Raw genomic sequence first — 25520 nt, forward strand, 5'->3', positions numbered from 1 at the left:
TATGCTTTTTCCTTACACATATTTGATTATTTGATGAAACATCCGTCTTTTGAATTATTGAGCTAATCTCCAGGTGCTGAGGATTCAATTATGCAGAAGCTAATTTGCGTGGTGTGGTAAAAGTTAAGGGTGTCATTTCGCGTTCACTTCTGGGAAGAGGTAATGACGGTAGCAGAAGTCTGAGAAGGTTTGCTTCAGGCAAGGAACAGCGTCTGATCTATAAAGGCCCTTTTTAAAAAGTTCAGAATGACTTTTTATTTTTGGAAAGACAAAGTGTGTGTGTGTGTGTGTGTGTGTGTGTGTGTGTGTGTGTGTGTGGTGTGTGTGTGTGTGTGTGTGTGTGTGTGTGTGTGTGTGTGTGTGTGTGTGTGTGTGTGTGTGTGTGTGTGTGTGTCAAATTATCTTCTGACGCTTTGTGTAACAGAGACTTTTATTTACAAGGAACAATCTAAATGAATATTGTGGTTCAGACGACTTCTGTTTAGTTGTAAAAACAAATCTTTTTATAGGATATGGTTAAAGGAAAATGACGTTTTATGAGGAGGGGAAGTTTGAGAGCTTTAGGCTTTGAGGGGAACAGATGTTTCCCAAGAAAACAACCACATACATTATGCATATAACATTTCTATTTCGATGGCGTGTGTAGCTGATTTATTGAGCAGCGTTGCATTCACGTGGTTAATAGGTTTAAGAGATTCCTTTGTTGTGCTATTTCCACAATTAATAAAGCGAGAGAGAACACAAGGCTGAGTGGAAGCATGCTATTCTGTCCGCCTGTGTATTAGGCTAACCATATTCATAAACGAGGAATAATCCCAAGCCGGATAAAGAATGGAGACAGAAATTGGTTAACCTAGATTGCAGCATCTCTCAGAGAAAGTTGAACATTTCATTGTGATTTTCTGGCAAAGAGGAGTTGGCACGACGTTCACCTGGAGATCATTGTAATATTATTACAATATGTTTATTTTTTAACCCAGTGTCATGCCTTTGTGAAGCCACATCATTTGCCAATGTAGATGCGGTCAGCTGACCAATACACGGATGGACGAAGACTGCTGCACTTTGAAAAACAGCAGTTAATACCACTGAAATATACATGTTAATATATATGTATGTATGTGTATATATATATGTACATACATACAAAATATATATGATATTACCACCGATATTAAGCATTAAGCACCGATATAAATGCATTAAGAAATGCATTTATTTATTCATTTTCAGTAAATGCTGGTACAATTTAGCGGAAATAATCAAATTACATTCAGCAGATTTTTAAGGCATTTTTCTGAAATGAGTAAAATAGCCAAACATTTTTTGTACAAGACTAAAGGTGAAGTTTAATGAATATGTGTATAACCAGTTTTCTGGATCTGTATTAGTTCCTTCAAAATTTGAGGTGACTTCATACTGTCTTTGTGAAGAACAAATTGTTGACATCAAAATAAAGCATTTCTTTGCCTCCGTACCTACAGGATTAGCGTGTTCAGTGGGTCTAATACTTCTCACAGGTCATTTATCTCTGGCTGGAATCATGGTTTCATGTGGAGCAAAATACAAAACATTAATAAAATAAAGCATGTGGATGTGGTCGCACGTGTTTGCTTTTATTTTGCACAAAATAAACGCTTTGAGTGTTTTGCCAGAAACACATTGGTTAAACCACTGTAGTGCCTGCAGTTCTGTGGAAACAAAAATAAAACATCATTAACAGAATGAATGAGTGAAAACTCGCATCGGAGCTGCTGCTGCATATGTGACTCCGCCGCTCCGCTTTTACAACCCGTGTTTACTCACAAAGTTTGACGATGACATGTATGCTCAGCAGAGAAATGCATCAGTAAATAATTACACTGGACGTTATTAATGGATCTGTCCCACGCTCCCACGGGTTTGCAGATGGTTTGATTATTTGTGATGAAACACGGCAGGGACATATTGTTGATTAGAAGTTTCATTTACAAAACAAACATAACGGATGATGGCTTGGCTTGTTCCTCAAAGGCGTAACTGTGATGTTGGTGGGACTGTGCAACAACACACACCTTCAGCCTGAAGCAGGGACGTCTGACGTGAAGGACGGAGATGTTGTGAGTCTCATCGTTCCCTCTTCCTCTTGCAGAAAGGTCCTTTTCTTCCGAGTCTTGGCTGAGGAGATTTACAAGGCTGTGACAGTAAGTACTGTGATAAAACACTTAACGTGTGTTAATTGTCCGTTGAGTAGTTCCAAGTTCCTCAGTAAGGTCAGAGGGTCAGGGCTGGCGAATAGTTAGAATACCCCCCCCCCCCCCCCTTACCTCGGATAGTGGACCTGTCACCCAGGCAAACCCAGAAGATGTTTTGAATTCATTATGGCTTTGCACAGTTTCTTTTATGTGTGTCATTTATGTGTGTCATGTGTGTCATTTCAATGATACACATAATAGCTTCATTTTTTCCAAGAGCTTTGTCGTTACGCGTAATGGATGGAATACCACATAACGTGGTAATCAACTGAGAACTAGTGCAACAAAAGCTTTTTTGTGACCTACCATGTTCCATGTGATCATCATGTGATGAAACTGGAACTCGGTTCTCACCTGCAAATGATGTTAAGTCAAGTCAGAGCAACAAGAAACCCAACGTTCATCTGTCGTTGCCAGTCACGATCTCACCTAATACAGTTGGAATGCAGCATATGCAGCGGCTTCAGCATCAGGACTTAGCGGAGCACAAAAGTCTCAAAATTACATAATATGAATTATATAATATAAGTTCTACTCATGTCTGACAGTATTTTGTTGATGTGCCACTAACGTGTGACAGCTACATCTGTTATTTACACCCCCACCCCACTCCAGCTTTGGCCGGGTCGCCGACATGCAGCACCCCAACTTTGAGACCCGCCACCCACTCCAGACGGAAGAGCAGGAAGAGGCGGGCTTTGACCCGCTCAACAACTTCAACAAGAACCGCAGCAGTACGTCAGCTCAGACTTTTACCTGCAGACAGTGTGTGTTTGCTAGATATGACACCCTAGATAGATTTGTCTTCAATTCATCCCCCAGCTTCCATCCAGGGGATTAAGGCCACGTCCACAGAGAGACAGAACCAGAATCATTTTAAAAAGCAGAAACGTATGCATCCACACAAAACCAGTGAAAACACTGTAGTATACCTGGCAGGCCTGTATGTGTGTGAAGAAGACATGGAGCTTGCACACAAAAGCTTGTGTTTTGTGAGTAAACACCACAGAGATCACTGAGAATATGAAAAAAACAAAACAAGACACAACACATTCAGCAGCTTCTGCAGCACCAACACAACACGTGTCAGCTGCCGTGTTTGCCTGTGGATGAAAACATCCACATGGTAAAAAAAAAAAACAAAACAAGAAAACGGATTCACCTGAACTCGTCTCCGTGTGGACACGGCATAGTTAATGGTTCTTGAGTGTTGAGGCTCTCATCTGTATAGGAGAGAGTCACAAGAAGAACTGGATTGGAGGATAGAAGAAGAAACACGCAGCTCACCGAGTCGCACACATGACTACTGCTGACGCCTCGAGCGGAGGCTGTTGGAGTTTTTTTGTGTGTGTGTGTGTGTGATTTTTGTGTTTACTTGTGTGTGAGAAAGAGTGTTGGGGTCTGACATGCTGTGGAACTGATGAATATTCATACTGAGTGTCCCTGTGGAGTGATCTACCCCTGTAATTAATGTTGATAGACAGCTCTCTGACTTGAATGCATGTTCACCTGCAGGCCAAATTAGACTTATTATGGGCAATAAAGGCAAAGGGGAGTTTGGCTGCTGTGTGTCATTGCTTTTCCTGCCTCTGGCTACTTGAACTCTCCTCCACAGCATGATAAGATATGTCAGTTGTTTGAAAGCAGCTACTTTGTGACCTTTTTGTTATTTGCAGGTTCCGTTATTGACCTTACAATCATATTATCTTTGAATGTGATTGTTCAACGCCCCCTTGTGGTTGTGTTTCTTCTAACAGGAGGTTCTGTTGACAGCAGCACCACCTCGCAGTCAACCTTCCTGACGTACAGGTGAGTGTTTTCAGTACAAACTCCTGGCCCAGCTCATTACTACAGCCTCTCAGTTTACTGCTGGAGGACACTTTAGATGGAGCACTGTGCCCAATTAGGGTCGAGAACCTCATAAATCTCCTCCTCCCCCCCTTGCAGGAAAGAATGGGACGACTTGTTCCTCAACAGTAATTACCTGGCCAGGATCCGGCAGGCTGGCATCAACGGTCGGCTGAGGAGCAGCCGCTTTCGGAGTGTATGCTGGAAGGAGACTGCCAGATGGATCAAGCAGTCCTATTGAGTTTGATTAAAGTGGCTTTGGCAATTTCCCCCGCTTCAGAAAACACAGCAGCTCTGGCAGCGTGCACAATTTGTTGTGTAGCTGAACAAGTGGCATACAGTTTTTGTTGTTTTTATCTAAATGCCAATTTTCTGCATCTTTATGCCGTTTGAGAGCAGAGGGAACATGCACTAACCTGTCTCCTGGATGTCCACAGTTGTATTTGGAGGCTCTCCCGGAAGACAAGAGTCAGTGGATCAACAAGACCAAAGAACTGCGAGCCCAGTATGAGAAGATAAAAGAAACAGTGAGACTACAGCACACACACACATACACACTCTCACTCCTAAAGCTGGTAGAAACAGCAAAATATCAGGTTTAGTATTTATGGCTTTGAGAAACAAGCCAGCTTTTAGTTTGTTTCAGGGATGATCAAGGATGATCTCATCACTGTCGAGCTCATTTTCTATGTGCTGTTCAAACAAAACAAAGTACTTCATGGTCTGATTATTGTAGTTTCCCACCTCGTAGGTTGGTCTGGTCTGTGGTCATGTATCTGGTGAAGGGTAGCACACCTTGACAATTCATTGTTGGATATTTTGAGTCCACATCCGAGTGTTTGTTTTAACCCCTCATCCAGACAGCTTTGACAATGAACTCTGTGAGCTACAATGAGCAGTTTGTGAAAAGGGAAGTTTTTTTGTTGCTGTGCAGCCTGACATCGTATCAGGAGAACACACGTGTCTGTGTAGCCCAAGGATCGCTAAGCTGTCATTTTTTTTCCCCCCAGCACATCACCAACCCACGTAAAGCAGCAGGTCAGCAGGACCTGGTAGTCAACAACCCGCTGTCCCAGGACGAGGGGGTGAGTCGGTTTGTATGTCCTCCGTTGTCAAGAATTATTATTAGAAAAAGCCAGATTGGCTGTGCACCAGGATGTTGAGTGGTTTCTAGTTTGGCTCCTCCATTAAATTTGAAAAGCACTATAAAGATGCAGCCATTTAAAGTAATAAAGTAAAGTAAGTAATCTCAACAGTTAGTGGTTAGAGATGGATGGAGGTTCAGTATATGGTTTAGAAGATGAACATTAGGCTCTTTGCTTGAAGGGCCAGGAAAGTTTTGCGTGCGTGCGTGTGTGCATGTGTGCGTGCGTGCCATGCGTGTTCATTTTCTTTCTGTCAATCACTCGCTCATATTTGCATATACAACACGACCTTAATTCCCTCTAGACTGTTTAGTTGCAATAATTAAAGACAATTTCAGTGATTCATTAACAGATTGATTTTTAAAACAGAAAGTAATTATAAAGTCAATGAAACACAGTTGAATCAGAAGATTAATAAGATGTTTAAAAATATCTCATCAGAGTTCGTCTTGTACTTAACCACTGACCAGATCTGATAAAGACAGTTGGCTACACTTTATGAATCTGTGCTTCCCAAACAATTTGCTCAAACTGTATCAGGATGTTTTTCCAGAGAAGATTATATCATTTGTTCCTAATTTAGATGTTCATTTCCAATTAAATGACTCTGTTTAGTCACAGACGAATGACTTTTAATCAGCTGCAGCTGCTAAGTAACATACAACTCACATGGAAATCAATGTACCTACAGTAGATGCAGAACAAAGTTTGAATATTTACTTCCGTTTATGTGAAATGATTTTATGGCTTGGTTTTAATGTCCTTCTCCCGTCCAGAGCCTGTGGAACAAGTTCTTCCAGGATAAAGAGCTGAAGGGGATGATCAAACAAGACGTGTTGAGAACGTAAGCAGCACTACAACAAAGTTTGTTTGTTTGTTTTTTTCTCACGCCCCTAAAGCATCTTCTCTTTGCTTCTGTGCTTCAGGTTTCCTGAGATTCGTTACTTCCAGGATGAGGATGTGAGGACCAAGCTAACGGACATTCTCTTCTGTTACGCCAGAGAGAATGAACAGTTACTGTATAAACAGGTACAGACTCCTGCTGCCAAGTCACCGTCGGTCAATAGGGATCCACATGTACGTTCATCAAATCTCCCTCCCCTCCAGGCTCGTCTCGTTATGAAGTCACTTTACAACCACTCTTAAGTCCTCAACTGTCCTCAAGCCCCCCTGACTATGACATCCCATGTTTATAGCACAGGCGATATGACACAGGTATATGGAGTGATACGTGAGCGCAATCCAACAAAAGAACAAATCGCCTCCAGTGTAGGAACAGGTGTCTGCTGCTGAGCAGACGGCTGGTGAGGCTTCTTGTGTATAAACTCAAAGTGACACCAGTGGTTTATGATATCCAAATTAAATCCGTCATCTCAGATTACAGACCTCATGCATCACCATTGAAGGCAGACTGACCACAAATGAAACATATATTCTCTCCCCTGCCCTCCTAATAATCTTTTTCCCCCCGTCAACCTCTGTCTCTTGCTGTCTGTGCAGGGGATGCACGAGCTGCTGGCTCCCATTGTGTTTGTGCTGCACTGCGATCATCAAGCTTTCCAGCATGCCAGCGAGACAGCGAGCCCCAGGTTGGTTCCTGCTTTCACCTGCTGGCTGCTCCACTGTCTTCATCTGATTCATCTGAAGTGTCATTTCTTCCTCCACAGTGAAGAGATGAAGTGTCTGTTGAACCCACTTTACCTGGAGCATGATGCCTAGTGAGTACTCTGGACTACTAATTGAGTAATAATGGGCTGTCAGGGTTGAAAATTATTATTTTCATCCATTATTTTTCTATAACATGTCCACTTCCATCTCCAAAGATTTCCCCCTCACTTCCCTTTTAATTCTACACACACCTCTTTTCCAGTGCCCTGTTCTCCCAGCTGATGGAAACAGCAGAACCATGGTTCTCCAGCTATGAGAGAGAAGTGAGAAGGGTGAGTTTGATAAAAGACCGTATTTCCACCTGAAATAAACCCGAGGAGCTTCGCATCGGCATATGCAACCACTTGATGTTCACTTATGATGACATACTGTTTACATAATGACTTCATCCTTCAGGGTAAAGAAGAAATGCTCACCAGCATGCCATTCGCCCGGCCCCAGGACTCAGGGCCATCTGTTGCCATAGTGACCAAAGTCAACCGCATCCAAGACCAGCTGGTGAAGAAGCACGATGTGGAACTGCACATGCACCTCAACCGGCTGGAAATCGCCCCACAGATCTACGGCATGTCAGTACATCTAACTACAACTTGAGCACAAACCTTTTTTTTTTGAGTCCTCAGCTGTTTCATCCTGTCTCTGTGTCCCTCAGCCGGTGGGTACGTCTGCTGTTTGGGCGCGAGTTTCCACTTCAGGACCTGCTGGTGGTTTGGGACGCATTGTTTGCTGACAGTATCACACTGGACCTGGGTGGATTACATTTTTGTGGCCATGCTGCTGTACATCCGAGACGCCCGTACGCTTCACTTACTCCTGAAATAATCTAATAAAGCCATGTGTTGTCTTTGTGCCATGTGATTTCATAAGACGTCATTTAACTGGAAGAACATGATTTACTGCACCGTATTTAATCAGGTGGAGTCATATTTCTTGAAACAGAAGACAGCATCTTAACGGCGGTGCAGACCAGCGCTAATGTGGGCAGCTATTGTCAGGGGTCTTGTATTAGGACACTGAACCCCTGCTGTTGTACAACAAACACCAAAGAGCTACAATATCCATGAATTTTGCATTTCAATTAACTTTCAATTTTACTTCATAGTTGAAAACAATTCCTCTTGACACATGCATGTGGACCAAATCTGATGATTGGAGACAGAGTAGACTAACTTGATGTTAAGTCACAGTTGCACTAATGCTGCATTTGTTCATCTGTTCCAGTCATCGCCAGTAACTTCCAGACCTGCCTGGGCCTTCTAATGCACTACCCACCAATTGGAGACATAAACTCTCTTCTGCAAAAGGCTCTGTTTCTCCGAGACCCCAAAGTAAGAACACCCCATCATTTTTCACTTTATTGAATATATTCCTGCATTTTTGTTGATGTTTATGCTGGAATTATTAAGCACTTTCACTGCGCAGTCTCAAGGTGAAAGGGAGAAAAATTATGAAAAGATTTTAAGGAATGAAAAGTAACTAGACAAACAACAGTTCTTGGAGAGTGCAGATCTCTGCCAAGGTTTTGACAAATTTACTGCATAAAGCATTTAATGCCTAACCTCCTTGGCAGAGGCAATGAGCAGCAAAACAGGACTTTGTGTTCTTTCTGTTGGCCACCGAGAGTAAGTTTCATTTGCAGCTAGCAGCTGAAGAGTGTGTTAGCCAGGTAGCCAGGAAACAATTGAAAATTCCTGCATTCACCCACAGATACACCCAAATGAAATGTTTTCTTTTGTGGGAAGAGGTAATAATGTTCGGAATGCATTTTCTTACTGTAATGGACCTGAACCTGGTTCTGTTTCAGCCAACAGACAGGCTTAGGAAATGAGCAACGTGGGATAAAAGTCCTTTAAGCAGGTCTCAAGCGTATTTTATAAAACCCCATCGGGTGTGTTTGAAACTGAAACCTCTGTGTGTCCCTAGTTTTTAAAGGTCAGTGGTTGGAGAGTCACACTCAGTGTGGGAAAAAAAAAGTTAAATTGTTTCTGTTCCTCAGATGAAGCAAAGTGAAGATGCACTTGAGCTGATCAGTCCATTTGATTAGAGAGTCAGATCCACCGTCACCTGCAATGACATATAAGTGTCCAACAGTGAAACCACAGTTGACATGGTTCACTGGTTGTGCAGGAAGTCAAGTGTATGTGTAGCAGCTTTCAGCAGCTGTGCATTTCAGAGTGACGCGATAAAAGGCGTTAAGAAGAGGAACAATGTTGAAAATCACATATTTGGAATGATTGTAACCCGTCTCACTGTCTATTACACTGTTCTTACCAGTTCTTTCACCTGCGCGAACCATCCTGTAACAAACACCCGCTGGTCTCCCTCACTGACCCAAACTTGCGTACAATGAAAACCCAGGAAAGTGCTGAGGCGAAGTGACAGCGCTTGGCCTCAGGTGTACGACCATGTCGCGCCGGGTCCGCATCACTGTTCCACCTGGGGGGCCGTGACCCTGAATAACAGAGGCCGGTTGACTCAGAAGTATAGAAGCTCATGCAGTCGCCTGTTTACAGATTTGTTCATTCCACAGGAACGGCCAGATTTTAGATTTTAGATTGATGTGTGTGACAGACAACGCAGAGAGTTGGAGTGCTGCCAACATCCACATGATTCAGACTGTCCTTCCTCTCACAGAACAATCCACGGCCTGTCAACTACCAGTTCCAGCAGAACCTGGATTACTACAAAACAAGGGGAGCTGACCTGATGAATAAGACACGGTAACACACACACACACACGCACACAGAGTTGCAGTTTTGCCCTTTAGGGAGTGGATGTAGTCACCTGAGAGTGTACACAACACCAGAAAGTATGTTTAGCTGTACTAAAGGATAAAAGTTAGTTAGTTTTCTATCACTGTTCTTGAGACCAAATGAGAAGTATATGAAGTAACTGAAGTAACATCCCTTTAAGTTCTTTGGTTGGACTGAATCCGTCCCTTTATAGATTAAGTGAAGAACAAATCAAATGTAAGAAAAGTTACACACAACCTCTGATTACTTCAAAGTACCTTCTCCACTGTTCACTGTTTAATGAGTGGACTGTACTGTAAATACAGTATTTATAATTTGTTAAACTCTCTGATTTCTTTCTCTCTGTCTTTTCAAATCTCTCTTAACTCCAGTTCCGCTACCAAACCAGCGCCGCTTAACATCAACAAGGTCTCCAGCAGCCTGCTCAGCTTCGGCAGGAAACTCATTGCTCCAGCCATGTCAGGAGGCTCCAGCAGCGTCTCACCAATCAACAGCGAGGTGCACGCATCCTCCCCCGCCTCCCCCACCACGACCCCTGCCGTGCCACATCCTCTCGCGGAGCCTCCGCCAGTCCAAGCACCACTGCAGACGCAGCACTACCGGCTGTTGAAGTCTGAGAGCATGCCTGTGCACCTCAGCAAAGGTGAAACACACACACACACACACACTTACACATACAATTGGTCTGTGCAGGTGTGGTAGCATCGACTCTGACTCTGCTGTTTGTTAGATGAAGTTTCACTGTCAGACCAGGGAATTGCTGCCATGGCAACTGTGACGTGATGCTCCCTCATTCCTCTGAGCTTGTGTCCCTATCTTGGCAGGTTTAAATACCCGAACTCCATGTGTGACGGTCACGTCAAACGGTCTCACAATGTGCGTTAGCGCATTGTGACCAGCAGAGGGAGTTCACAGCCAGCTGTAGAAGTGCAGCCAGCATCACAGATGTGCTGTCTGCTGTGCTGTGTTGACAGATGTCGACGTGCTGGTTGTCTCCGTGTGTAGTCATTGTTCTGGCCCTTCTTGCATTTAACATGAAATAGGATGTGCGTGTGTGTGTGTGTGTGTGTGTGTGTTGTTGTGGATTTTGTTTGTAAAGATTCCAAACACCACAACACAGTAGTTCAATGTTGCCTGTCAGTCAGTGTGCAGAATGAATGTGTCAAGAGACTGCAGAGTCTCCAGAGTATCGCAAGTATCTCTGGGGCTAGAGATCCCCATCTCACCAAGATTATGCTTCTTGGACAGCCACACACAATACACAACACAAATAATGGGGGTGCCAAAGCATGACTTTGCAGTTATAAAGGTCAGTATAGTCACAGCAACCTGAAATATCCTCAGATTATGGAAAAGTACATCCCACCAGACATGGGACCGTTTTTTTTTTTTTTTTTTCTCTGTCAATAGAGCATTGAAGGTAGCTGTGACCACATATTCACTGTGTATGTTGTAAATTGAGTGTGTGAATTATTGGAATGCATATGTAGGTCCCAGACATTAGAGATCCACTGTAACTCCATCTGGCTGAGTCTGAATGTGTGAAATGTAAAAAACGTAAAAATTAAAAAGGCAACAAGGGTGGAGGGGTGAAGGGTGGTTTTTCATCCCCAATCAGGCTGGATTGAATGGATTGGAATGTTTGTCTTCTCTGCCTCCCGCTCTCAGGTCAGAGCTCCAAGACGGTCAGCTCCTCTCCCAGCCAAGAGAGCCTCACCACTGAGCGCCCTCAGTCCTCGGCCTCCCCGTCGCTCCCCCCGTCCAGAGGAGGGAGTGACATCAGCACTTCATCTCCGCCCCTCTCTGCCGGAAAGAAAGAGTCGTTCTTCGGCATCACTCGCTCACGCTCCCACAGCAAGACCATGGGCAGAAAAGAGGCTGTGAGCTGGATCCGTGTTCTCTCTCTTCTTTTTTTCATTCTTCTCTTGTCTCCTTCTGACGTACGTGTACGTGTGTGTGTGTGTGTGTGTGTGTGTTTATTTAAACAGGAGGAGGACCTGGAAGCTCAAGTCTCTTTCCTGCAGGGTCAGCTCAACGACCTGGAGGCCATGAGCAAATACTGTGCCAAGATGATGAACACCCACATCTGTAAGCTCAGCCGCCAAACGCGGCAGCAACAGTTGATGGAACATCCAGAGCAGAAATAGAATTCAGACTGTCAGTACCCGATCTGCTACCCGGAACATGACCTGCTTCCAATCGGACGGAAAACTGTTTACGACCCAGCGTTTGAAGGCTGATTCGTATTTGATCGTGGTGCGTGTGTGCCGAACACTTATCTAAACCAATGCTCCAATTGTTTTTTCATACAAGAGGAGTCACATTGGTGAATAAAATACATTGCCAGTCTATGTAATCCCCATTTAAGATCAGTTAAGAGGCAAAGAAGTCATATATTGCAAAGTCTCAAATCCATAAATCAAAATTTTCAAATGACCAACCCTCACTTTTGGATGTTAAAGTTAAATTAAGCCAAATTAAACATCTCAATTATCAAATACGCCGCAAGTTTAAAAAAAACAAACTACATTTATGTTCATGAACATTGATTTAATATAAACTATTCTTGGACTAAATTTATGTCAGCCTGTCCTCTAACTTATTTGTCCATTTTGTTCTCAACTCTGATAACTGTATTTTCTCCCTATGTGAATATTCTGTCCTTTGAACAATAAAAACTGTTAAAACAGGCCGCCTTCCCCTAATCGTTCTGTTCACGTATCCCTGGCACAAATTCAGCAGCTGGCACATGCACACTAGGTCATAGACGTTGTGTTGCGGGTAGGCGATCAGGTACCGGGGTCAAAGAAATGGTCACTTGTTCAGAGGAACGGACCAATGAGTGATGAGTCCTTCTGTCTGTAGGTAAAATTCAGGAAGTGATTCTCCAAGAACACCTGGATAAAGAAGATGAGGTCCTGGTTTCATTAGCTGGGCTCAAACAGGTGAGTGTGTGCATCACGTACACACACACACACACACACACACACACACACACACATAATACGCCCTCATTGCCGTTGGCAGATTAAAGACATCCTGAAGGGGGCACTGCGTTTCAACCAAAGCCAGCTGGAGGCCGAGGAGAACGAGGAGATCACCATCGCGGACAATCACTACACCTCCACAGCGGCCATGGAAACCCTCTAACCTCCACCACCCTCCGCCTCCACCACCAACAAGGCAGGAGGAGCCGAGGCGCAGACGTCGACCGGAGTGTGAGCGCCAGTGGGAAAGAAGGGGACGAGCAAGCGACGACTCCTCCTGAGCAACAGGTGAATAATCCAACCTGAGTGTGTGTTTTACCCTCAATCAAACAGAGGAGTCATTCCATTTCAGTTATCTGATTGTTTGGCCTTTTTGTCCCGTGTTTAATATCAGTAAATCTGATCATCTCCAAAAAATGAACCCGCTTTGCCGACAATCCAACAGGGAAGTGTGTTCTTATCGGGATTAAACCACGTGAGCCAAAGCTGTCGCAGTAGAAATTAATCTGACCGAGGATGTTCCACTGCGTCGCCATGATGCGACGCGTCACGTTGGCTGCAGCCTGAGCTGCTTCAGTGGTCGACGAGCCAGCAGCTCACGCCACCGCTGGTCCATGACATCAGTCTGCACCTCTCGGTAGGTGGCGTCTTCGGTGGGCTCCGAGGGTAAGAACTGGGAGGACTACATCCTGGTGTCCCAGGACGGAGACCTGCAGGCCGCGGACGGAGGTGCGGGAAGGGCGTCGTCTGCGTGCACCCCTCCAATCAGACGAGGTCGCGCCTTGGTGCGCATGGAGCCTGAGGGCGCAGCCGGGACCTTCCCACGGACCCACTGATGGCTGCGACCACGTCAGGCTCCTCCAGCCCAGACGAGGGCTCCACCCACAGCAAGGACTCTGACTTCACCATCGTCAACCCCACGACTTGTGAATGAGCAAGCAGCCGCTCTTCCTCCTCCGAAAGCAAAGTGACTTAGGATCAGAGCGGGTGTTTGACTGTCATCTGTGCCACATCAGACCTGTAAACCTACTGTAGTACCGTCCCCCTGTGTTCGTCCCTCCTCACCTGCACTCATGAGGTTCTGATGTAGTACCTGCCTTTACAGACAGGATGTCATTGAGTTGTTTACCCCGTCTCCTCACATTACTGTACAAAGTTGGACCTAGAAATGCAATTTATATACAAAGACTCTCTGATCTTGTGTGTAATACTTAGTTTCTTCTGGTTGAGACGTGGCCATGCACCTAGCTGTGTTCTATCCGTCTGTCTGCAGGTTCTCCCCTCCGATACCCAAAAGAATAAGGGATCAGTTGTCAAGGGCGTCATTCTCCTGATCTTAAACTAGTGCCTCTGACCGTTATTCCTCTCTCAACCAAACAAAGCACGATTGTGATCTTAATCCTTTTTTTTTTTTTTTTTTTAGATGTTTAAATGTTTTTAACCCCTCAGAGCTTTAGTAGCATCGATAAAAATGATTAAATTATGGAATGTCCCTTTGTTTTTGTTTGTTTGTTTTAAAATCAGCTCCACTGTGGAGATTTTAATATGATCATGTCCTTCGATTACAAACGGTCCTGTGCTGACGATGTAAAGCAAAGAATGTCCCCTTTACTCAGCCTCATTAACTCAAGACCAATAAAACTGCATCGCTCGAGCTGCGCAGTGAAGTCGTCGTTTGAGGAATGTGTGCGTTTGATCCAGTGACGTCACGTTAGTCACGACTCTACATTCTACTGTTGGTCACAGCACGGCACAATTGTTCAAACCGACTGAAAGGTTCGTATGTTTTAATAATCAAGTCTTTCAGACTTAATATTAGGACTCGATTAAGGCTTTGCCTTTGCCGTGTAAGTGCTTGAATTGTAAATGTAAAATTAAAAATGTAGTGATCCTCCACACACTGTAATTAGACAACATTTACAGTTTATTTTGCAGTTAAATTGCCAAATTAAATATAAATAAGTGAAATTAAATACAGAAAATGTCAAACTGAACCTTGTGAAAATGACATGGATTGATGTCAAACGTCGCCAACCACCATTTTTCTTTCAGCGAATTAAAATAATTCTTTATATGTTTCACCTCTAAGGAAAAGTTAAATGTTTCGTACCCAGCTGGCAAAACTGCAGCGAACACGGCACTGCAGTTAGAGCACACACACATCAAGTAAAACAGCAACACAGAGACGCACAGACTTTGTGAAAAATAGTTTATTTCCATCCTTGAGTGAAAGGAAGGAATTTAGAGCGAAACATGTCGATCTGCTGCACACACGGAACATCTTCAGTCAAGATAAATAAATTACGTAAAATAATCTTTACAGCAAAATAAGAGACCTGCATTACAAATGAAGTACTGTCAGCAGTACTGCGGACACATCTTTGTTATGGTATACAGGACGCCCTATTAGCACAGGGGGCCTGAGGAGTACAAAAATATAGAACACTGCATGTGGGACAATATTGAGGGAGAAGTGCAGGATTGGATCAAGTAATCCAGGACTCAAATGTAACATTTAAAGTAGCTTCAGATATATTCATCTTTTCTTTCTTTATTCAAAACACAAACAAAATCCTGCTTTTTCAATCTATATTAGCTGGGCAGAAGCTACAAACATGAAGAATGAATGACACTTTTATACCTCAAACATTGGTGTATTTACAGTTTACTACAGTAAAATGCCCGTGGCTTCAACTTAACCTCCGTCTCCTCTCAGCAGTGTGTGGAACTCTCTCTGCCTGGTGTCAATTTAGTAACATTTGTCACAGCAGCCAGGACACCTGGGTTACACCGCCGGTCCTCTAAACACCCATGAGCGGTTTGTCCTCCTGGCTTCGCCCGCGAATGCGAGCGGACTCTTCTTAATCCAGCGCTCTCCTTGGTGAGGTTCCAGCAAGAGCAGCATCATGGACCTGCTTCATGTTGTCCTGGACTTCAGCCTTGGCATGTTTGAGCAGATCGGCCTGACCCTGGAGGTTTGGAGCAGCGAGGACGAGACAGAGAACAAGGTCTGGTACTTTACCTCAGAGGCTGTTTGTTGTTTGTCTGTTTTTTAAAACGTGTGTGTGTGTGTGTGTGTGTTAACTGACCTTCAGGATGGTGATGTTCCAGCTGAAACTCTCCACCGCTCGACTGACCTTACGACCTTTCAGCCCTTCCTTTGCCGCCAGGCTCTGCAGCTTCTCGTGAAACTCCATGGCTACAACGGAGCACACACACAAACCGCAGCAGATCAGACGTATGCAGATGACCTCGCTCGGAATATTGATTGGAAACTGTGAATTCACAAGTAAGTAACGTTCTGTGTTCATTTCTTTGAGGGTGATGGGATCATTTCTCTGTCCTTATTTCACCGATGAGGGATCTGAAAGGAAAGATGCTCTGTGAACAACAAACACATATTGATTATATCTTGTTCCTAAATTTATATAATGAGCTAAAACAAAATATTTGGAATTTTGAATATTATTCAAATTAATTTTTTAAAATGTACAAATGTATAAACATGAGGAATTCGAATTTGGGGGTTGACAGCCCTGAGAACACATTGACTGATCTCCTCTCCAAGTAGAACGGTTCAGTCTCTGGTCATAATCAATGTGTCTTAGTGTTTTGTCATTGTGTATCAGCCTTGGTTTGTTCTAGATCCTAAAACTCCGGGCTAAAGTCGTATTTCTCAGTGACACTGACCATTGAAGATGCTGCTTACATCTTCGGCCCATCACAGCGTCAACATTTTCCATTTTTACTACGGAAGGATGTGAACTAGATGAATAATCTGAAATAGAGGCAGCATTATACTGTGTGGTGTGTGTGTGTGTGTGTGGCTTCCTGTAGCAGCCCACCGTCCCACTGTTGCCACGGAAACCAACATGTTCGTTAACATGGGGCACATATCAAACTGTGATCAACAAGAGTCCAGATGCCCACTCCCATAACCTAATCTGAGAAATCTTCATACCGAAAATAAAAGTGTTCTGTCAGCAGAGGTCAGTAAACATGGACACACACCTGTACACACATACCTAGTCACTGTTCCACATACACCTACAAAGTTGCCTAAATTATAACCTTACTGGAGGGTTGCTAAGCAACTCGAAGCCAGAAGGCAAGAGTAATTTGTGTGTGTGTATGTGTGTTCCCTGTTAAATCGAGCGCAGCCAATTGATGGAATATTATTTCCAAGCAAATACTGCATTAGCGTGCGTACGACCACAAATACACAGAGTTGATGACCACGGAGCTCGATAACCTTCGGGACCAGCGAATCACCCTTCACCCTCTGTCCCCCCTCCGAACCGTGGGACGATGTGACATTCTAAAACCAGACCAGGAGCATCTCAGACATCTGTACACCCAGACGTGACCCTGAGTCTCAGCAGGCAGCTCTGTAAAAATGAGGCTCTTAAAGGGCTAGTTCATCCAAAAAAGTACAGGTGATGTCTTTGTAGTTCAAGGTCACGCAGCTTAAATGTCATGTATTTGAATTAAAACGTACCCTTGCCTCAACTTATTTCTTGTAGTTTTTTTCTTTTTCACCACCAGAAAAACACTGACACCGCTCCTGGAAAGCTTGTGTTTGGGATTAGAGGGATTGTTGAGTGGCACCGGAAATCTGTGAGAGAACGTTCTCGGAGATGAAATGAAGGCATACATGTCTGAGAGGGTCAAAGGTCACAAGAGTGAAAGCCCCCCCCACACACACACCCTTCGGCTGGTTGTTTCCAGAGAAGACCTTCAGTCCCAAACAGAGAGCTGGTGGGAGTCGGGGCCGATGGTTTAGAGGCTGAGTGTGTCATGTGCTCTCCTGCCGGCGATCTTACGGTTAATGTTATCTCGGTGTGCTTGCAGGCAGTGTTCCCGATATCACATCAGACAGAGGCGGATCTGTTCATCCAGAAATTCACTGACCAGGTGGTGAGCGGAAGTTGTGGGGAAGAATGACCCCCTATTGTTTGGATGAAATAAAGGAGAACAGGGCTCGTGTCCAGCAGAGTTTTAGTGAGAAAATGTGTTTTTCTAATTGGATTTAACCAACCGTCAGTACTGAGAGCGACACGTCCTGTGTATGTAGTTGTCGACAATGGTTTATATTTTATTTCACTTTTATTAACCTTATATAGATGTGCACTCCCCTACTTTATTCATACTTATACATATTTAATACACAGACCATTTTAGTAAATGTTTTTTTATTTAGCTTTCATCTGTCTTTTCACCTGTAACTACTCTATTGTTTTTCTTACTTGACTGGATATTGGAATGAACGATCTTCCCTCTGGGATAAATAAAGTATTTCAGATTCTGAAGACTCGCTCTCATCCCTCCACCCTGACGTAAAACCTGCTTTCGACCTGCTTACGTCACCTGCCCCCCTGGCTGCTGAGAGATGGACCTCCATCACCAGCTCCAGATGACACAGGAAGTTCATAAGATGAGGCTCAGTGAAAAAACCCCGTTACACCTGAAATGAGGAAAAGTCTGCAGAGTTTTAATTCTATTTTTGTCATAAAATGCAGAAATGAAACCAAACGTTGTTTAAAGTTTCATATGTTTGAATTCAGTTTTCAGGAACATTCTGCAGGGTTTTCACTACACCAGCTTCCTGGAATGAGCTCCTGGCCTCCAGTTCAGATACACATCTTTCTATCTCACACTTTTGAACTGTGAAGTTTACTCCTGCATTTGGATGAGAAACGAACCGATGCGTGACCGTACGGCGGCGAGAACAGTTCCCACTGTAGCGAAGTGGATGAATACGTCACAGAATACTGGATCAGCAGGAGCGTGTGTGAACAACATCAACTCAAGTACAGCAGAGAAAGGAATGAGGCACATTCATCTCCGTCAGTCACTTTCATCTCTCCTCAGCTGAACCGTCATCTCCCTCCTGGAACTTCACTTTTAGCTTCCCTCGTTCTATCCACATGTCTCTCAAGGGGGGGGTGCTGGGAATAATCCACGCATCTTAGCGCTCATAAAACAGGGAAATGTTCTTTTTAAAAAAAAAAAAAAAAAAACGTGATGTGTTTCATGGCCCGAAGACGTCAAGCTGATGTGAAAGAGCACAAGTAAATAAACCAGAGATCATAGAGATGATAGCAGCGGTTAGTTTTCATACCCTTTGTTTGACAGACTGAGGGATGATTGATGACAAGACCTGCGCTGCTAAAAAACCTCCTGGATCCTAAACATACAAATAAAGTCCGATCATGGATTAAATGGACGAAACCAGCTAGAGAAGGGTTTGTGAAAAGCAGCCATCGCTGTGTGAGTAACAACGCTGCTGAGAGGCTGTGTGGAGTTTGTAGGTTTCTACTCACTGCACACACATTAGAACACACACTCTACATAGCAGCAGCAACGCTCACCACACACACACACACACACACACACACACACAACACACCTACACACCCGTGGTCTGTATGTGCAGAATCTTATCGTAGATTCCATCGGAGAGCTCCATCACTGCTCGCGCTCGCCTGGACCATCTGCACACAGGAGGCACGAAAACACACATCGATGTCAGAAAATGTGCGAGGACAGATATTTTCAAGCACAACGACAGGCTAGAGACCATTGACGACTAAATCAACGTCTGCTATAGAAACGGCTGATCGGAGTCCACAACAAAATCTTTCCTACCAAACGCATCGGGGTGGTACAAGAACACACATGAATCTGTTGTTTGGGCCCCCGCAGAGATGAATGTGACAGCTCTGTTAAAGCAACAGCCACACAAACAATAATGACATGAGTGGCCTCCGCTGATTAATTCTGGACCCCGCTCTGGACCCCGCAAAGCCGAGTGTGATGAAAAAAAAAAACCCTGCAACTTGACAAACAACAGATTTAACTGCAGTGCACCACCCAATTCAATGACACACACACACACACACCATTTCCTGTCTCTGCTGTTGAAACCCCCCCCCACACACACACACCACCACCACCACCACCACCACCACGCCAGCCCCTTCTTGGGGGTTGAGGTGTGGAAACCATTTAGCCTAACAACATTCAAATCTATGCAAATTGTATTCAGCACCAGGGCGAGGTTCTTCAACTCTGATCTGCTCGAGTTGAAAATGGAAGGACACACACACACACCACACACACACACACACACACTCTGGCCTAGGTCCATGTAGTCGCTAGATGCACAGCAGTGACAAACAACCAATGTTTATTCAACCTGTCAAAGTTCATGCACCAAAACTGTCATCACAACTTAATATGTCCAGAAAAGGCCTGATTTATCCCCACGACGGTCGATGTGATGATGTGAATGGAATCGCCTAAATCCCTGTCGGTGAGACAGTCAGGGAATATCTTACGCCAATGTGTGATATTTGTATTTGATAAGAGCAAATACTACTTCTGAAGGTATCTTGTGCTAATCAGGAAGTGTCAAACAGGGAAACACTTCAAGGCATCAAGCAGAGCGCGAGCCACAGCTGTATGGTCTGTTCCTGACACAGCCGGAGGGGGAACGAACGGAAAAAGACAAAATGGGGAAAATAAAGGAAATAAAACACCAAAAGACATCGACCCACTCACACTGAACGGTCATAGACGGTGAGCATTATTCTGACCGACTACCGGTGAGCATGGCTCTGCCGGGGCTCTCTGGTTCCACAGGGGCTGGGTTATTTTTAGACTTCATGACACAAATTAAATAACTCTCTCCTCGGTCAATGAAAGTCTGTGGTTATTTGGCCGGAAATACGTCTGGGATCCAGACCAAGGTGATTAAGAGCCACGTTGCAGCCAGAATGAATGTTGTCTGCGGCCGAACAATGAGAGGGTGTTTTGAGTCGGACAAAGTATGAGCTTCACGGGGAGGGGGGGGTCAATTGTTTGGGTCCAGCAGACGAGGTGGGAGGTGTTTCTGGCGATTGTCTGTGAGTCGTTTCTTTCTCTTATCTTATACATTTGATGATGTGTGAGCCTGTTTACTTCTCTAGAAAATAACAATAAGTGTGTTTGCTGTTTACTCTTTTCCTTCCTCACCATTTCATAAGTGGAGACGACGCGGCGGAGGACATCAGGCAGGGGTCCCTGAGGCTCCAGGGCGGGGTCGTGGTTCCGGAGGTCGAACAATAGTAACGGCATCCCGTTGGTCCTGACACTCTGGAGCCCAGAGCCAGAACGCACTGCATGAGGTTGGCAACCAGCCGACACCCACAGAGCTCCCTGAACACCGCCACCGAGTTCTGGCGATCCACAGGAAACATGACAAAGGAAACAGTCAGTTTTAGACATGGCTCCTTCCCACTCCCCAGATACTGAAGGAAACACTAACAAATAAATATAAACTCCTGTTTGGCTGTCACTGGCTAATCACAGGCTCCTCCTGCTGCCCGCTGACTCCGTACGCTGTCACTGAGTTGACCAGGAGGAAACGAGATGTCTCACCACACTCACCAGTTACAAGGTCCACCTACATTAGTTATTGAATTCTATTAAAAAGCAAAAATCCAATTAAACAAAATGGGGGGGGCAAGATGAATAAGAGTGAAGGAGAAAAAAATGAATGAAGCTTCTTCTTCTCTCATCCTCCGTAAAGTTTCCTGCTGTTTGTCCTCTGCGCATCAGGCTGATCGCCAGCTGTTTTACTTTGCACCACTAGACATGGGACACTCCTTCATCTTCAGCCTGCAGCTACTCTTTTACGCTCTCTCTCAGCTTGTCAGACCCTTCGTTGCTGACGTGCGCTCCCTCCACCTCCCCATCGCCACCCGTTCCTGGTCCTTCAGCCAGCTCCACCACCAGTGTCTGACCTGCAGACCTTGACAATTCCCCGTTGAGTTCAAGCGCCAAAGGACTCAGAATATATTAACTTCATATGCTTTGTAAAAATCTATATCAGACTTTGTTGTACATGCCCGCTGGGGGATGTTGACAGAGGTGGGTGTGGTGGGGGAGGGTCATTATACTGAAGGAATAATACTAACTATAATAATACTGATGTACGAAAACACAATTCTTATAAATGAGCCAAACTACCAGAAGAATGTGAAGGAAAAGACGTTCTGACATTCTGACGTCTATGTATGACGTTGTACCACGTGTCCTCGTGCCCCTCACCTGCATGTTTTCCCCTCAGGTCCGTGGCGTCTCTCAGCAGAGGAGCGGCGTTCCTGAAACGTCATCCACAGAGCGGATTCCAGGTCCCTCAGAGCAGTGTAGTCCCGCCCCTTCCGGGCCTTCCGCACAGACAAGCCCCTTTTGTGAGGCTTCCCCCCTCCTCTCCGATTGGTGAGAGCCACATGGACGAAGAGCTTAGCGTGGGGGAGGGTCCTCCCCGGTCAGAGACTGGAGGGGTACGTGTCGGTAGCCGGGCTGGAGACACTCCAGAGGAATGGCATACTGACCTGCAGACGAAGGTACATGACATCCAGGTGAAGGTGAAGTCATCCTGTTCACGTTTTGACCCTCCGACCGCCGACGCCAACCTATGAACTCATCCCCGATGAAGTCATCGTCCAGCACCACGAAGCGAACCATGGCCAGCTCGGGCAGGTCGATCTGAACTCAAAGCTCTCGTCAAAGATGGGGTTGTCCCCGTTTTGGTGGACTGTCCTGGTGCGGCGCGCGTGCAGTCAGCTGGGATGCCGTGAATCTCCACAAACACGTAAGGATCCACGACATCGCCTTTGGCCCCGGAACCCCTCGCTTCGGAAGGTTTCTGGCCACTAATTACCTGCGAAAGGTTTGTATAAAGAACATGATCACCATCGTAAAGAACTGTCATTTTCATCTCATGACTCGTTTTAGATTCATCCATGTTAATGACATGAATAAATAACTCATTCATGATAAGTAATAACGTATTAATCTATCTATGAGTTCAGTAGGTGATGATTAATCACAATCATTAAATCCAAGAACACTGATCGTCAGACGCTTTGACGACTTTCCTCGTCAGCCTAGGATTTCCGTTTAGAATTAATAATTCCTAGAGTTTAATCCGTTTTTTAGCATAATCCTGCAAACTGGATTTTGCAGCACATAAAAAAAAACATAATCTGAGGGAGTTCACAATGTCAAAGGGGAACAAGGGAATTAGTCAAACGTGTCGTTTCACCTATGTTCAGTACCAAAGTTCTCAGAAGAAATAAAACCCCGGTGAGTAACACACCCCTTCAAGTCAAGGTTAAAATGAGGGCCTGTGTCTATTGTAGCCCACCTTCACATGGAGCAGCTGTGGAGACCACCAGGTACGGTGTCGGTGGTGTCAGCACTGAAGTAAGACACCTCCTGTCGCATGATCGCCGGCCGCAGGACGTAGCCGCAGTTTCCATTCTGTCTGAACCAGGCGGTGTTCAGGTCCTTCATCAGTCCTGCCGTCTGAAAATTCAGACATACAATCTGGCAACCGCACTTCCACAGGTCCCTGAGGGTTCATGTTGCTGGATCGATCCGCATGGGGCTGGGGTACACCCGGGAAAGGAAATGCTTATTATGGTTGGACAAAGTTGCCGGGGCTCTCGCCAGCGAGTCGCACAGCCAGGGTCTCATGGTAGGAACACAGTTCCCAAGGTTTTTGTGAGTCGGACGACGTTGGAAAGTCAATGAAGCGGACTGACTTGCAAAGGGTCACAGGTCTGAGAGCTCCTTCATCAGAGGGAAACGTTTGGGAGGACAATGGGGAAGATGGCACTGAGGACCCGCTGCAGTCGACACGCTTCTCTGTACTGGGTCCTTGTCACTCCCTCCAGCCGCTGCCCCTCCGCTGTTAGCTGCTTTGATCCTTTGACACATCTCGGCGCCCTCATCCTCCTCACTTACCTCGCCGTCTTCTGCCTCCCAACCCTGGCGACAGCTTCTTTCCCCTTCAGCAGGATCTGATGCCTTAAGGCATTGTGGCGACGGGAGGTACGGCTCCTTTTCATCGGGGGCTCCATAAATAACCTCTCGCCTAATATTCCCACAAGATGCTGCACCATTACCTTCTGCTGTCGGAGGTGAACAGTGGTTCTCGATACACACGATCAATGGATACTCCGATGCCACAAACGCAAACCTCGCTATTGCTTCCAACACACAACGTAGGACAAGCGGCGGAGACAGTGTGTGTCCGGTGCACACCACGGGCTCCTCATCAGGGCCGTCCCAAACGTCCACCTCCACGCATCGGCAGCCCATCCTCAACGCACGGATGTAGCCCGAGACGTCCGAGGGACCTCGAAGTTGGTCCTCGATGAGGTAGGTGTTGTGAGAGGAGTTGATGAAGTAGTGAGGACAACGGCTGGGACATTCCTGACACACAGTGTTGTGCTCCCTGTCGAAGAGGTGGCACTCCGCTGACGTGAGGTAGCTGTTGAAGCCGTCCAATGACAGGTAGCCCTGCTGACGGCCCTCCTCCGATGGCTCGTGGGACTGGATGAGCTTCAGGCTGTCCGCCTCGCTCACCTGGAAGCGTTGGGGTGAATCAACAGCAGGAATACCGAGACTGCATTTGTACGAATGTGTGATTTTCTCCCATTAGTCTGTGTCACCCACCTGAGCTACACCCTGCTCAGCCTCGAGGAACCTCATCAGGTCTTTGGTGTCCAGGAACTCCTTGTTGCTTGAGAAGCGCACCAACAGAAAGTAAACCTCCGGACGAGTACAAACGTCATGGAAGACCTCAAAGAACTCCTGCTTGGTGACTAGCTTCTCTCTTCCTGTTGGTGTTTTTGTTCTCGCCGTGGCCATCGGATCCATCGTCCAGGCTAAGAGCACGCATCTTCTCCCGGACTCTTTGCAGCTCTTTAAACCTGTGCTCCACTTTGCTGCTGCTCACGCCCGGGTTCACAGTCTGTATCAGCCGCATGGCCCGACTGCAGGCAAACGCCTTCCTCAGCGTCTTGGTGTCTGTCTGGATCGGCGGCAGAGCAGAACAACTGCTCCAGCCAGCCAAGACGGAGGCTGTCCTGACTGCTGGCCAGCATGTCCAGGGCATGTTTGCCGTACTGCATCAAATACCTGCGGGAGGAAGCATCACAAACGTCATGTCAGGGGTGTCGGTTGAGGTCACAGGAGAAACAGTCGTGACGTTTCAAGGAAGTTACTTGATATCACAGAACTGTTCTGAATGCTGGCATGTGCTGCTGGCACAGGAACAGCCTGATTTTGTGTGGTTCTGCTTGACAGACGGGCGCAAACCGCTGATTCATCCTGCAGCTGTGGTGTGATGCTGTGCTTGGAAAAAGTTCTTAATGTTTATTGTTGTAAATAATAACGTGTGTCAGCGTTCATTTAAAATAGAATTGAAATAGCTAAATACAGCTTTAGCAGCAGATATGTTTAGCAATAACTTGCTCGGCATAATTTCACTCACCCTTGAAACCTAGGAGAGTCATTCTCTGCGACTTTTTACTGTGGATTACTGGCCCATGAAAATAAACTGTAGTTACCAAATTCAAATTATGTATGTAAATTATGTAAGCGTCCTACAAAGTGAAGGTAATTTGAAGACTAACAGGCCAGTTTGCTTCCTGCGCATCTCATGCATGTACACTAATATCTGTCTTTAGGATATTGTTTCATTGAAACCAAGTTTCACAGTGTGTAAAAATGCCAGAAACATATTTACATGTGATCTGATTGATTGTGTTTCAGTAGTTGGTCAGTAAAGAAACTATAAACTGAAAATTAAAAAAATGGTGTGTTTGGGAATGAAATCTAACAGTGTAACAGGGGCTCCAGTGTGTTGTACCTCAGGCCTGTTACCCAAATATTGGCCACTTCGGCTGAGTTGGCCACCAGGTCCAAGCTCTCATACGTGTCTCCATAGATGATGGAGAACGCACAGTCCCCTGAAATCTGCTCATAAACTACACTGGTGCGGAAAGTCTCTGTGTTTCGGCCCGTCCGTACCTGTAATTAGAGTT

General features: G+C 45.4%; 2 protein-coding genes across 2 annotated transcripts; one reads left to right on the forward strand and one right to left on the reverse strand.

Moving 5' to 3' along the window:
• Positions 1-2868: 2868 nt before the first annotated feature.
• On the forward strand, positions 2869-13570 carry LOC144741696 (TBC1 domain family member 5-like). Its single transcript, XM_078624206.1, is given in 23 exon segments — positions 2869-2968; positions 3992-4043; positions 4182-4296; positions 4520-4609; positions 5093-5167; positions 6004-6071; positions 6154-6256; positions 6728-6816; positions 6895-6945; positions 7098-7167; positions 7292-7464; positions 7548-7644; positions 7646-7691; positions 8117-8223; positions 9530-9615; positions 10021-10292; positions 11318-11381; positions 11433-11529; positions 11638-11737; positions 12515-12594; positions 12677-12781; positions 13278-13446; positions 13449-13570. Coding segments are annotated over 23 exon segments (2331 nt in total).
• A 1927-nt stretch (positions 13571-15497) lies between these two features.
• Positions 15498-25506, reverse strand: LOC144741697 (inactive phospholipase C-like protein 2; the record flags this gene model as incomplete). Its single annotated transcript, XM_078624208.1, is given in 22 exon segments — positions 15498-15605; positions 15726-15835; positions 19054-19116; positions 20637-20753; positions 20756-20855; positions 21730-21741; positions 21743-21788; positions 21790-21941; positions 21943-22016; positions 22098-22172; positions 22175-22240; positions 22243-22345; positions 22832-22857; positions 22860-23112; positions 23114-23247; positions 23250-23546; positions 23549-23609; positions 23611-24057; positions 24148-24305; positions 24370-24508; positions 24510-24612; positions 25346-25506. Coding segments are annotated over 22 exon segments (2805 nt in total), but the record flags the coding sequence as incomplete, so codon positions are not given.
• Positions 25507-25520: the final 14 nt, after the last annotated feature.

This window comes from Lampetra planeri, unplaced genomic scaffold, assembly GCF_965212315.1.
Source record: "Lampetra planeri unplaced genomic scaffold, kcLamPlan1.2.h2 scaffold_669, whole genome shotgun sequence".
NCBI classification, from domain to species: Eukaryota; Metazoa; Chordata; class Hyperoartia; order Petromyzontiformes; family Petromyzontidae; genus Lampetra; species Lampetra planeri.